At 41.1% G+C, this 12,834-nt stretch overlaps 1 protein-coding gene across 1 annotated transcript in view; it reads right to left on the bottom strand.

Moving 5' to 3' along the window:
• Positions 1–12,834, bottom strand: part of SLC5A4 (solute carrier family 5 member 4) — a 40,026-nt gene that overhangs the window by 14,496 nt on the left and 12,696 nt on the right. The window contains exons 6-9 of the mRNA XM_003944893.3: positions 11,550–11,655; positions 9,925–10,005; positions 7,576–7,796; positions 1,643–1,778 (exon numbers count right to left, since the gene is read on the bottom strand). Of these exons, the coding sequence (XP_003944942.1) occupies positions 1,643–1,778; positions 7,576–7,796; positions 9,925–10,005; positions 11,550–11,655 (544 nt within the window). The remainder of the gene's footprint in view (positions 1–1,642; positions 1,779–7,575; positions 7,797–9,924; positions 10,006–11,549; positions 11,656–12,834) is intronic.

Raw genomic sequence — 12,834 nt, 5'->3', positions numbered from 1 at the left:
ATCTTTTTTGTATAACTATTGTAGTTGTTGAGACATTATTTTGCAAGTTTCTTTTTATATTTAATATCATAACCTCAGTATTTTCCCAAGTTTTGAGATACTCTTCAGTCTCCTGTTTCCATAACGGAGGTGCACGGTAAAATTTCTTTGGCCATTCCCCACTAATGAGATACTTAGACTTTTTTAAGAGATGGGGTCTTGCTCTGTCACCCAAGCTGTAGTGAAATGGTGCAATCATAGTTCACTGTAGCCTTGAACTCCTGGGCTCAAGCAATCCTCCTGCCTCAGCCTCCCAAACAGCTAGGACTACAGGAACACATCACTATGCTTAGATATTTTATTTTTTATTTTTATTTTTTTAGAGATGGGATCTTGCTGTATTGCTCAAGCTAGTCTCAAAATCCTGGCCTCAAGCGATTCTCCTGCCTCAGCCTATGTTTATAAGAGTAAAGAGGAGCCAACCCAAATGCCCATCAATGATAGACTGGACAGGGAAAATGTGGCACATATACACCATGAAATATTATGCAGCCATCAAAAATGCTGAGTTCATGTCCTTTGTAGGGACATAGATGAACCTGGAAACCATCATTCTCAGCAAACTGACACAAGAACAGAAAATCAAACACTGCATGTTCTCACTCATAGGCAAGTGTTGAACAATGAGAACACATGGACACCAGGAGGGGAGCATCACACACTGGGGTCTGTCGGAGAAATAGGGGAGGGACAGCAGCGTGTGGGGAGTTGGGGAGAGAGAGCATGGGGAGAAATGCCAGATACAGGTGATGGCGGGGAGGAAGGCAGCAAATCACACTGCCGTGTGTGTACCAATGCAACAATCTTGCATGTTCTTCACATGTACCCCAAAACCTAAAATGCAGTAAAAAAAATTTAAAAAATAAAAAAGAATGCTCACACCTCAGCCAGGTGAGAGCATTCTTTACTCATAAACATTACAAAGCTGCGATAAGAGGTGATGTTCACTTGACAAGATTTCAGGGAAATCAACTGATGTCTAGTTCAGAAAACATGAAGTGGATTCAGTATTATCTGATGGATTACCCCAATAAAAATGAGTCCTCGATTAGCCAAGAAAGATTTGGTTATATTTCCTTAGTTTTCATAATAAAAAAAAGGAAGTTGAATTTTTTAAAGGAAGATTTTCAACACTAGCGGTTATTCTCAGCTGAGTCAGAAATTTACATATCCTCAACCTGATTCCAAAGCAGTGAAAATTGATTCAGTTCTCCAGTTTTCTCAGAAAGACAAAGACATCAGAGATGTCACCAGATTCAGCCAGTACAACTCACTTGACTCAAATTAACCCAGTTCTACCTCATCCTGCAGTGTCGTTTTGCCATATTCGCTGGGCTTCCTTAAATCTAAGCATCTCATGAAAACAGAACTCATAGACTCACATGTCTACCAGACAGGCAGACGGTATGAAAAGAATAAAGGAATAGAATGTCCAATGTGCCAAATTGTCCTGCCTCCAGCTGCTAAGAAAGCTGTTCCCTTCACCTGGAATTCTGCTTTTCCTCCCATCCAGAATGGATTTTCTCAATGTTCTATGACATTTTAAAAAGACTTCTCAGAATTCAAGCATAAAAAAGAGAGAATATACAGATTCAGGGCTCACCTGTGTACAGAATGCGGCTGATCATCCCTGGCATCACCATGAGGAACAAGGGCAGCAGCTTCAGGTAAGCGCACACGATACAAGCAGCCTTCACATGAGACATGTCCTTGCCACACAGGCAGCGCTGCACAATGACCTGCCAGGAAAACGTGACACATTCATGAAACAACCCCGGGATGATTTCAAAGGTAGTGAGCCTTGGAATCATTCACCCTTTCCAGTGTTTGTTTCAGTAAGAAATGATGTGGATCAGTATACCAAAGAGCTGTTTGCACTCCTGTGTTCATTGCAGCACTACTCACAACAGCCAACATATGGAATCAACCTGAGAGTCCATCAGCAGATGAAGGGATAAAGAAAATGTGCATAAAACGCAATGCAAAACCATTCAGCCATATGTAACAATGAAGTCCTGTCATTTGCAGTAGCATGGATGGAGCTGGAGGTCATTACATTAAGTGAAAAATAAGCCAGGCACAGAAAGACAAATATCACACATTCTCCCTGATATGTGGGAGCTAAACAAGTAGATCTTATGGAGGTAGAGAATATAATGGTGGTTGCCAGAGGCTGGGAAAGGGAGGCAGGGCATAAGGAGAAGTTGGTTCACTGGTACAAACATATAGTTAGAAGAAGTGCTCTCTAGTGTTTCATAGTAAAATAGTGTGACTACAGTTAATGATAATTGATTAAATATTTCAAAATAGCTGGAAGAGAAGAACTGTAATGTTAACACAATGAAAAGATTAAGAGTTGAGGTAATGAACATCCCAATAACCCTGATTTGATAATTATACATTGTATACATGCATTCTGTTGTATACCTGATCTTGGAATCAGGTTGTTTGAGAATATGTGAATTTCTGAATCAGCTGAGAGTAACTGCATGAATACTTGCATGAAAATATCACATGTACCCCGCAAAATATTATATATAAACCACCATAATATATATGTATATGATACATATGTAACTATATATAGATATGTATCTATGTATGATACATATACAACTGTGATATATGTGTATATATAGATCTTTATTATATATATCATGGTTGTTTATCATATTTTGGTGGTACATGTGGTATTTTAATACATGTATACAATGTGTAATGATCAGTGTCTAATAATGTGCTTTGAAGTTATGATCAGGGTTTGAATCTTCATTCCTTTTGCATAGTATTTGAGCTCTGTGAGTCTCAGGTTTGTCATCTCGAAAATACGGTTATCTGTTCAGGACTTTGTTAATATTTAGTGTGATGTATGTAAGACCCTTGGTACACAGAAATCGATACACATTAGCTACTATTAAAATATATCCACACTTCACAGGCTGCAATGCAACAACAGTAGTGAAACCATGCCCCAAAGAATTAAAGAAACAGTGACTAAATTCTTAAGCCTACAGGATAGCCGATAACAACAGCAACAACAACAACAACAAAACCAACTTGGCTGGGTACAGAGGCTCACGCCTGCAATCTCAGCACTTTGGGAGGCTGAGGTGAGTGGATCACCTGAGGTCAGGAGTTCAAGACAAGCCTGGCCAACATGGGGAAACCCCGTTTCTACTGAAAATACAAAAACTAGCCAGGTGTGGTGATGCACACCTATAATTCCAGCTACTCGGGAGGCTGAGGCAGGAGAATCACTTGAACCAGGAAGGTGGAGGCTGCAGTAAGCCGAGATTGCACCACTGTACTCCAGCCTGGGTGACAGAGCAAAAGACTCTGTCTCAAAAAAAGAAAAGAAAAAAAAAAGGAAACAACTTATAGAAACACTGAAACTCATCCACTTGTGAGATCAAGAAAAAAATGGCTGAAATCGGCTGGGACTAAAATGGCCAACTGAAGTCTGTGCAGAGCAAGGTTGCCGAAGTAACAGCCTGAATTTCCACTGCATGTTTCATATGAACTCCTCCTGAATTTGCATATGCAACCCACAAGGTAGCATGAAAAGATAACTGGACATGCCCAAGGTCTTTCCAGACCTTCCCTTTCCTTCCACCAATCACCTGCTGATCTCAGAATCCACCCTTTGAACCTTTTTAAATAAAAATAATACCTTGAAGCCAGCAGGAGACAGATTTGAGCTCGACTGCTGTCTGCTTGTAAGTCTACTTGTGATAAAAAGCTTTACTTTAATCAAAAACACAGTGTTACAGTACTGGCTTCTAGTGCATCAGGCAGTGAGTTCCTTTTGCTTGATAACAGCAAGTGATGTGCCAGGTACAAAGCTGTCACTACTGACACCACCATAACTTGTGGTTTAATTCATGTCTTTCATATCATAGGCATCATTAGTATCTCCCTATTGTTATGGGGCAATTAACTCCTTGGCAAGTCAAGTTAGTTGTCAGGAAACACCAGGGTCAAGTGGCCATTGGAAGAAAACACTGAGACACTGATTCCTAGATGTCTTCAGAGTATTCTGAACCTTCACCTGGTTATTAATCCAATATAAGAGTCCTGGAAAAAATAATGCAGAGAACTTCAGAATTCCTACTTATGTTATGCAATCTCTTAACTAAGAATCTGGTAGCAAAGTAGGATGTCTACCCATAATGTCATAACTTGGTATTTTTTCTGACTTCTCAAGGATTGTCAGAAAATAGAGATGCCTTTTTCTGCATAATTCTCTTTGGAGAAGCAATCCATTAAGGATAGCAGTGGTGTCATTCGGTGCTGGGGGAGCAGACAGCATTTTTAGACAAAGGTGCTAGAGGTACAGCACAAATCACAGGTGAGCAGGAGAACCCTGTCAGCAGTTGAGCAGGACCAGCATCAGATCTAAGGGGAAGGTGAGGCCACTTGCAGGAGGCAAGCTAGGGAGTCAGAGAGGAAATATACATGATAAAGATGGTTCCACGTGTGAATGATGACGTTATGCATTCTTTGGTAGATATTTTGGTAAACCTATTACACAGAGAAAAATAAAACTCTGACCACTGATTCACACCAGGCTAAAAATTGTGAAATTATGAGCTTGACATTGACAGAGATTCTTCAGGAAGAAGGAAACTTCAAAAAACAAAAACTTAGGTGATATGAAAAATAATACTCAGAAAACAGACAAAATAAGATAGCATCGTTGAAGTTGTAAACACAAAGGCAGAAAAAGTCCAGGAAAAAGTGGAGAAAGTCTTCTAGAAGATAGAGCAGAAAGACCAAGAGATGGAAAATAGGAAGAAAAGGTGAGAACGGCAGAGAACCAGCTGAGGAAGGCCGACACCCAAACAAAGAAGGTCTCAAAAGGAAAAAAAAAAAGGAAGAAATCATAGAATACCCTCAAATGTATCTAAGACATACATTAACAGACTAAGCAAGCTCACAATTATAGATCCACACAATAGAGCATTGTGGAGAAATTTCAGAATACTGAGGACTGAGGAACTGCCAGCTTCCAGAGAGAAAGACACAGTCATATCCAAAGGATCAAGAATGACTTCAGAGCCAGGCACGGTGGCTTATGCCTGTAATCCCAGCACTTTGGGAAGCTGAGGCAGGAGGATCGCTTGAGGTCAGGAGCTTAAGACCAGCCTGGTCAACACTGTGAAATGTCATCTCTACTAAAAAATATAGAAATTGGCTGGGCGCAGTGGCTCATGCCTGTAATCCCAGCACTTTGGGAGGCTGAGGCAGGCAGAATCAGGAGGTCAAGAGATTGAGATGATCCTGGCCAATATGATGGAACCCCATTCCTACTAAAAAATACAAAAATTAGCTGAGTGTGGTGGTGCACACCTGTAGTCCCAGCTACTCGGGAGGCTGAGGCAGGAGAATTGCCTGAACCCGGGAGGCAGAGGTTGCAGTGAGCTGAGATCATGCCACTGCACTCCAGCCTGGCACCTGGCAACAGAGCAAGACTGTGTCTCAAAAAAAATTTTTTTTTAATTAAATTTAGGGTTGGGTGGTGGCATGCACCTGAAGTCCCAGCTACAGAGGAGGTTGAAGCAAAAAGAATCTCTTGAACCTGGGAGGCAGAGGTTACAGTAAGCCAAGATTGTGTCATTGCACTCCAGCCTGGGTGACAGAGCAAGACTCATCTCAAAAAAATAAATAAATAAAAATAAAAAGACTTGAAGCTTCTCCACAGTGATGGTGAAATCCAGAAGACAGTGAGTCTATGACTCTGAGAAACTATTTCCAGCATAGGACTGAATACATGAACAAACGATCGATCAAGGAAAGGTTAGAGTGAAGACAATTTCAAATATGCTAATTCACAATATTTACCTCCTAGGAGGCCTAGCTCAGGAAGATACTAAAGGTTCTGATTTGCCCTGAAAGACAGAATAAACTAAGAAGACAGCAGGCGATACTGGAAAAAGAAATAAGCTGAGTAAGGCAAAAATGAATTCCCAAAGATGGTAGTGAAGGGCTCAGTGGATAAGGTTGGACACCAAACAGAAGGAGCGCTGGCAGACTGAGAGGGCAGGCTCCAAGAGAACCTTTCATTCAATGAGTAATAAGTAGCAAGAAAATTCAAAATGAAAAATTAAGAATTGGCCAGATGCGGTGGCTCACACCTGTAATCTCAGCACGTTGGGAGGCCAAGACAGAAGGATTGCCTGAGTTCAGGAGTTTGAGACCAGCCTAGGCAACATAGTAAGAGCCTGTCTCTATTTGGAAAATAATATTTTTAAAAAAGAAAGAAAAGAAAGACAAATTAAAATTATTCCAGGAACAAGAAAAAGCTAAGGCAAAATCGGGCACTGTTCATCACGTGGTTCAGCTGTGAATTACATTTAGGTAGTCACAGAAATGGTGGCACTGAATGCTGATCTCTTCAAAATTGTTATTGACAGCTATTGGGAGGATGGGGAAATAGGTGTGCTTGCATGGGATTAAGAAGGGAAGGTTGAAGCCGGGCGCGGTGGCTCAAGCCTGTAATCCCAGCACTTTGGGAGGCTGAGGCGGGTGGATCACGAGGTCAGGAGATCGAGACCATCCTGGTCAACACGGTGAAACCCCGTCTCTACTTAAAATACAAAAAATTAGCTGGGCATGGTGGCGCGTGCCTGTAATCCCAGCTACTGAGGAGGCTGAGGCAGGAGAATTGCCTGAACCCAGGAGGCGGAGGTTGCGGTGAGCCGAGATCGCGCCATTGCACTCCAGCCTGGGTAACAAAAGCGAAACTCCGTCTCAAAAAAAAAAAAAAAAAAAGAAGGGAAGGTTGAAGGACAGCTAAACTCATCCTTCATCATAGGGAAGCCACCGATAAAATCCTAAAACCAAGAGGGAGCAACATAAACATTTATCTGAATCACTTGGGGATCAAGTTAATAAGCAGACTCCAATTCAAAGGTCTAGATAGGGTTGTAGTTAGTTTATTCCTAGTGAGCTCCAAGGTGATGTCCATGCTGATGGCTCACAGACTGCACATTGAGCACAAGGATCTAGGAAACAGAAATAAATGCCAAAACACTCACTTTAAAAACCTGAAAGCATTTGCCTCTAAAGTATAAGAAATAGGGTAGAAAACAGGGAGCCATGCAGCTATTTTTAAATAGGCTTTGTAGAAGTGTTTGACTCTTTAAGCTGGGCATGGGGCTCACCCCTGTAATCCCCAGCACCAAGGTCAGGTAGGTGTTCAAAACCAGCCTGGCCAACATGGTGAAACCCCATCTCTACTGGAAATAAAAAAATTAGCCGGGTGTGGTGGCTCATGCCTGTAATCCCAGATACTTGGGAGGCTGAGGCGGAAGAATTGCTTGAAGCTGGGAGGCAGAGGTTGCAGTGAGCTGTGGTCATGCCACTGCACTCCAGCCTGGGTGACAGAGTGAGTGAGACTTCATCTCAAAAAACAACGAAGAATTGTTTGACTCTTTAAATGATATGTGTGCAAAATAGAAACTAGATATGTTTCTATGAGACAAGAAAGAACAAGAAACACATAAACACATGCCCACACAAACACATACACTTCACCTGATTTGTGCACCAGTACCACAAAGCTGTAATGGGCGTTCCAAATACAATTCCTGGCCATGGAATATCCCCAGTGACAGGATCTCGGAAGATGTGGAAGGAGTCCTCCCGAGGTGTGTAGCACCTGGCATTGATTGTCAAGTTGTCCCCCTTGACTACGGACGGGATGGCATTCATGTACTTCTCGGTAAAGCTTTCGTAACCTCCAACTTCGTTAAATGCTGAAAAGGTGTCAGAGTAAAATGAGATGTCTTACTGAAATCTAAGACGTCCAATGTTTATGGTGACTATTTTTTGGTGAAAGTACACAAGCACCTCCTATCAGCCCAGTCGAATCCTCAGTGGTCTTCTCTCAGGTCCATGTCTTTCTGGTACCGCCACTGGCATTGGCCATGCTATCAGATTGACTTTCACAAAGTACACAAAGCAAATAACTATGACTTGTCTTCCTATATTGCTCTTTGAAGTTTTGAGTTAGTGTCTCTTTTAAGATAAAAATGAAGCTGTTATCCAACAGGCTGACCCTGATGTATCCCAACCATTTAAGAGCGTAAGCAAACTGGAAGGGTGAGCTAAGAAGGTGAGCCTCATAGAATCAGCCATCAGAAAGCCCCAGCTCCTCCGAAAAGAGCAGGAGCCAAAGGCCTCTCTTCTTGACCCAGAGTTTGGCTCTTCTGATCTTAACATGCAATCTCGTTTTCTGATGCAACACAAATTTTGCCTGTTACAATAAAAAATTAGAAAGATAATGAGCAGAAATTGGGGGTGACAGGTTAGACATGAAAAGTGAAAATGATGAGACTCAGCCTGTTTGCATCTAGAAAGGCTAATCAGGTGCAGAAGAGAATAGTATTTGCTCTTAGAAAGCTGAGCTCAGGCATCTGGGGTCCCTTAGTATAGCTTTAAGTGATGAAAAATTCATCAGGGGATTATACAGTTGCAGGGTTGAGTTAACATTAATTTGCTTGATTATTTAGCTAAAGGCCTACTATATGAAAAACACTGTGCTGGGATCATGTGCAAAATAAATGTGCAAGGCAGGAACTTAGCCGAGTGGAGGGTACAGACAATACAAGGAAGTTGCTTTGATTAGATAAATATGGTTTGCAACAAAAATACATAGGAGACCCTAGGAGATGAGAGTCTCCCTCTTCATCCTAAAGATGGGAGAATTGAGGCCTAGAGACCATGATCCCAGGGAGTGCATCACTGAGGCCAGAAACCAAAGCACCGTGAATAAGACCAGCACAGAAGTTCTGGGAAACTGAATAGAAAGTACACAAAGAATTGATGCTAACAACCTCTGGAGTAGCACTGTGCAGTGATAGAACTGTCCTGTATTTATGCCGTCCTGTATGGTAGCCACTAGCCATATTGTACACCTGAAATAGGGCTAGGGAAATAAGCAACAGTTTTTAGTTTTCAGTAGCCATATGTAGCTAGAGGCATTTATATTGGTTTAAAAACACCAACTGTCATTGCATATTTATTGTCTTTGTAGTTCTTTGAGTTTTTGCTACATGTACCTACAAGCTGTGTGATTAGATACATGCACATTCAGGATCATTGCATTCAGTGTAGCTTGAGTGGGCAGAGCATGCTGACAGGACAGGGAAGAGACAGTTACTTTCACCCTATATCCTTTTTACTGTGTTCATGGATTTCCTATGCAAAGATAGATACCATAGTAAGAGAAAACAAAAATTGGCAAGCTGTAAATAAATCAATATTGTTTGATGGCAATGAACTGATACTATAAAATGAGCATTATGAAGAAAAAGCCAACCTATATTTATGTACTGTAATAATGTATTATAATAGATTTTCATACAGAATAGTCACAATGAGGTTATGAATGTTTTGGATAAAAATCCACTACAATACATTGTTGGAATACACAGACATAGGTTGTGTATTATTCAGTTGAACTAATATTCAGTTCTCAGATTTTTTCCTACTGTTAAATCCTTCATTTCATAAAAATTCTATGTAAATGAAAGGTTTCCAGACTTTGAATCTAATGCACAAATGCTTCTGTAAAATTATCAACCCAGTGGTACTGATTTTGTCTGTCCTTAACACAGAGAAATTAAGGTTAAATGAGATACCTTATCTAAGCGATGATTTTTAAAAGAAAGTAATGTTCTCCTCCTCCCCTACCCATTTCCTCATGCTGAGATAATAAAGAAAGAAGTCAGGCAGGGATTTCAGTGATGGGGATTATATAAACGACTGGAAAATGTGCCCAGATGGCACTGGAAGGCATCCCAATAAAGAGCAGACAGACCGAACAGAAACAAGTCCCATGATTTCCAGGCCCTGGGCACTGCACACAGGGTTCTCACTTACCAAACGCCATGAGAATAAAAGAGCCAATCAGCATGATGATAGTCTGGAGGGTGTCTGTGTAAATCACCGAGGCCAAGCCCCCTGGTGAGAGAAAAGAACCAGGACATTTTATCCGTGTGTCCTCATGTATTTACTACCTTCACCACTAGGTTCTTCTCCACCCAGAACCCTGAAAATGACGCAGCAGAAGATATCTAAATCTCCTGGGTGAGCCACAAGCTTGTCCTGGCATCATGATCTCCTCAGCATTGGTTCTACTTCTCATGCCTTGCTCTGATTAAGTTTCTGTGAATTACTGTGAAATTTCATCTTTGTGTGAGTTTTGGATATTAAGTAGGGGAAAAGGCAGCACTTTAATACCATGAAGGTTTCTCTTAACAATCCCTCAGTTGACCCCCATTCAGCACAGTGCACCTCTTCTAAAATATCCAGCAAAACCACTTTGGCTCTAGTGCCGGAACATAACATTGTTTCATTAATTCAATACCAGATACAGTTTCTGTGTTTTGTTTTTTGCTATAGTGAAAAAAAAAAAAAAAACAAACAAAACCAAAACTCTTTTCCAATTCTAGACTAAGTAGGCTGTCGGTCAACAAGATATTCCCTTTATGAGAGTGTCATGGGAAAACAAGATGACTCCTGAAAACTCACGCCTTTATCTCTCCCTTATTCTGAAACATGCTCTGTGAAAGTTTTCTATTCCAGAATAGAGACACTTATGCCAAACCCTAATGAAATGGGGCTGGGAGGCCATGTAGGTAGGCCCTCATACACCTATGCCTGTAACAGGAACTGTTGCAAGACATAATCCCAGCTAGAACTTTTTGGTTAAGCCACTTCTGTGAAGACTGTCTCCTAGCAACAGCCAATGCCACCAATGAACAAATACCACCTCCTGCAATAAGCAGGTGAAACGATCACCTTTATTTCAGAACAGCTTATGTGCATTCTCCCTCTCTGTCTTTATGAGTCTCCCCTTGCCCCAACCCCCTTGGAAGTGCCTATGGTCTGCCATAGCACATGTATCCTGGTTTGCAAACCCTCACTATTCCTGAAGAAACACCTCATTTTGGAGAGTTGCTTATTTTAGGTTGACAGTTCAAATGCACCAAAATGGCCCCAAAATTGTCCTAGCTGGTATTTTTCCTTAGGTTTTCCAACTCAGCTGGTATTGTTTAATTTTTATAAGTTAATATACATGAGAAGCATATCAACATACCTGGTTCATGAGGGCCTGCTTTGACTATTACCACCCACCATCTCCTGCCAGCAATCCAGTGCCCCAGATTTCCTCTTTCAACTATGCCATTCACGGCCATGGCCATGCCCTGGCATCCTAGTGTTCATTTGAACCTCACCTTGCATTTGCCAGTCTCCTATCTGAGCTGCTGTTTCCTTGTGGATGATACACTGAATTCTAAGTGCCAATCTGGGTACCAAACTCATAGTTGAACCAAATTACCTGTTTTATATGCTCTAGTTGTGTTTCTGGTGCTGTGCTTGACTCACATAGTGGGAATGAAATGGTGTCTTTACCTCGGCATTGACACAGCTAACGCCGAGAATGCTGTGGGTTGGGCTCAGCAGAAGACACCCTGAGTGAACAAAATATCCAACATACTCACCGGTGATGGTATAAACAGCAGTGATAGCCAAGAGGATGAAGATTGCCAGGTAAAGGTCCAATCCCAAGGCCAGCTGGATGAATATGGCTCCAGAAAATATATCTGACTAAAAAGGGAACAGTCAGGATGAGAAGGAATCATGCATTTCAGGCCACTGGTTCCTCTGCTCCAGTGTCCACTCTTCTCAACCCTTCTTTTCCTGGTAGACTCCTACTTATCTTTCAGGAATCCACTGAGACGGCCCCAGAGTAATACCTTTCATAAAGCCTCAAAAAACAATTTTCACTATCTTAACTCTCTTCTATATTCTCATAGAAGTTAGTTCATTGCTCAGTTGAGGTGCTTTTTAAATGAGGTGACATGTCCTGAGAACTTTTTCTGTATCGTGAGGCTTAGAGAAGCTGAGTAATTGCTTATAGAAAGCCCCTCGACTGTGATGGAGGATATATTCTATTGTGTGTGTTTCACATACTATAAAATTTATTAATGGCAAAAACTGCAATTACTTTTGCAACAACCTAATATATTGGATAGAAAATATATACAAAAATAGCCTGGGTGTGGTGACTCACGCCTGTAGTCCCAGCACTTTGGGAGGCCGAGGGAGCCGGATCACAAGGTCAAGAGATTGAGACCATCCTAGCCAACATGGTAAACCTCTGTCTCTACTAAAAATACAAAAATTAATTTGGTGGCGTGTGCCTGTAGCTACTCGAGAGGCTGAGGCAGGAGAATCACTTGAACCTGGGAAGTGGAGGTTGCTATGAGCTGAGATCACTCCATTGCCCTCCAGCCTGGCTACAGAGTGAGACTCTATCTCACACACACAAAAAAGATAGTGTGTACAAAAATAGAAAGCAACCAAAGAACATTGTTTCATATATATTCCAGATAGATATATGGAACAATGATTTATAATTGTTTGAATTGGGGAGTTATGATTATTTATGAAATTGAGGGGGAAGTGCAGAATTAATTTAGATTATGCAGACTATGCTGTAAATGCATGATGTTGGTTGGAATTCAATTAAATACATGTGTCTCTGACCCTCCTAGGGGCCCTTAGGTCTAACCATTAAAAAAAAGGAGACTAATCAGCTTAGAAATCTCTCTAAGGCAAACATATTTCAGTAGGAAGGACATTTTTCTATCTACAGTGTTTGGCTCAGCATGATTAACATGAATAATTCAGGACAATTTCTTGCTAGCTGTTACATATGTATATATATGTATATATATACACATACATACATATGATTAGTTATATATGTTAGTATACATATGT

The sequence above is a fragment of the Saimiri boliviensis genome, chromosome 21, assembly GCF_048565385.1.
Source record: "Saimiri boliviensis isolate mSaiBol1 chromosome 21, mSaiBol1.pri, whole genome shotgun sequence".
In the NCBI taxonomy this organism is placed as follows: Eukaryota; Metazoa; Chordata; class Mammalia; order Primates; family Cebidae; genus Saimiri; species Saimiri boliviensis.
The sequence above is the reverse complement of the archived record's forward strand: the minus strand, read 5'-3'. Positions and strand labels throughout refer to the sequence as shown.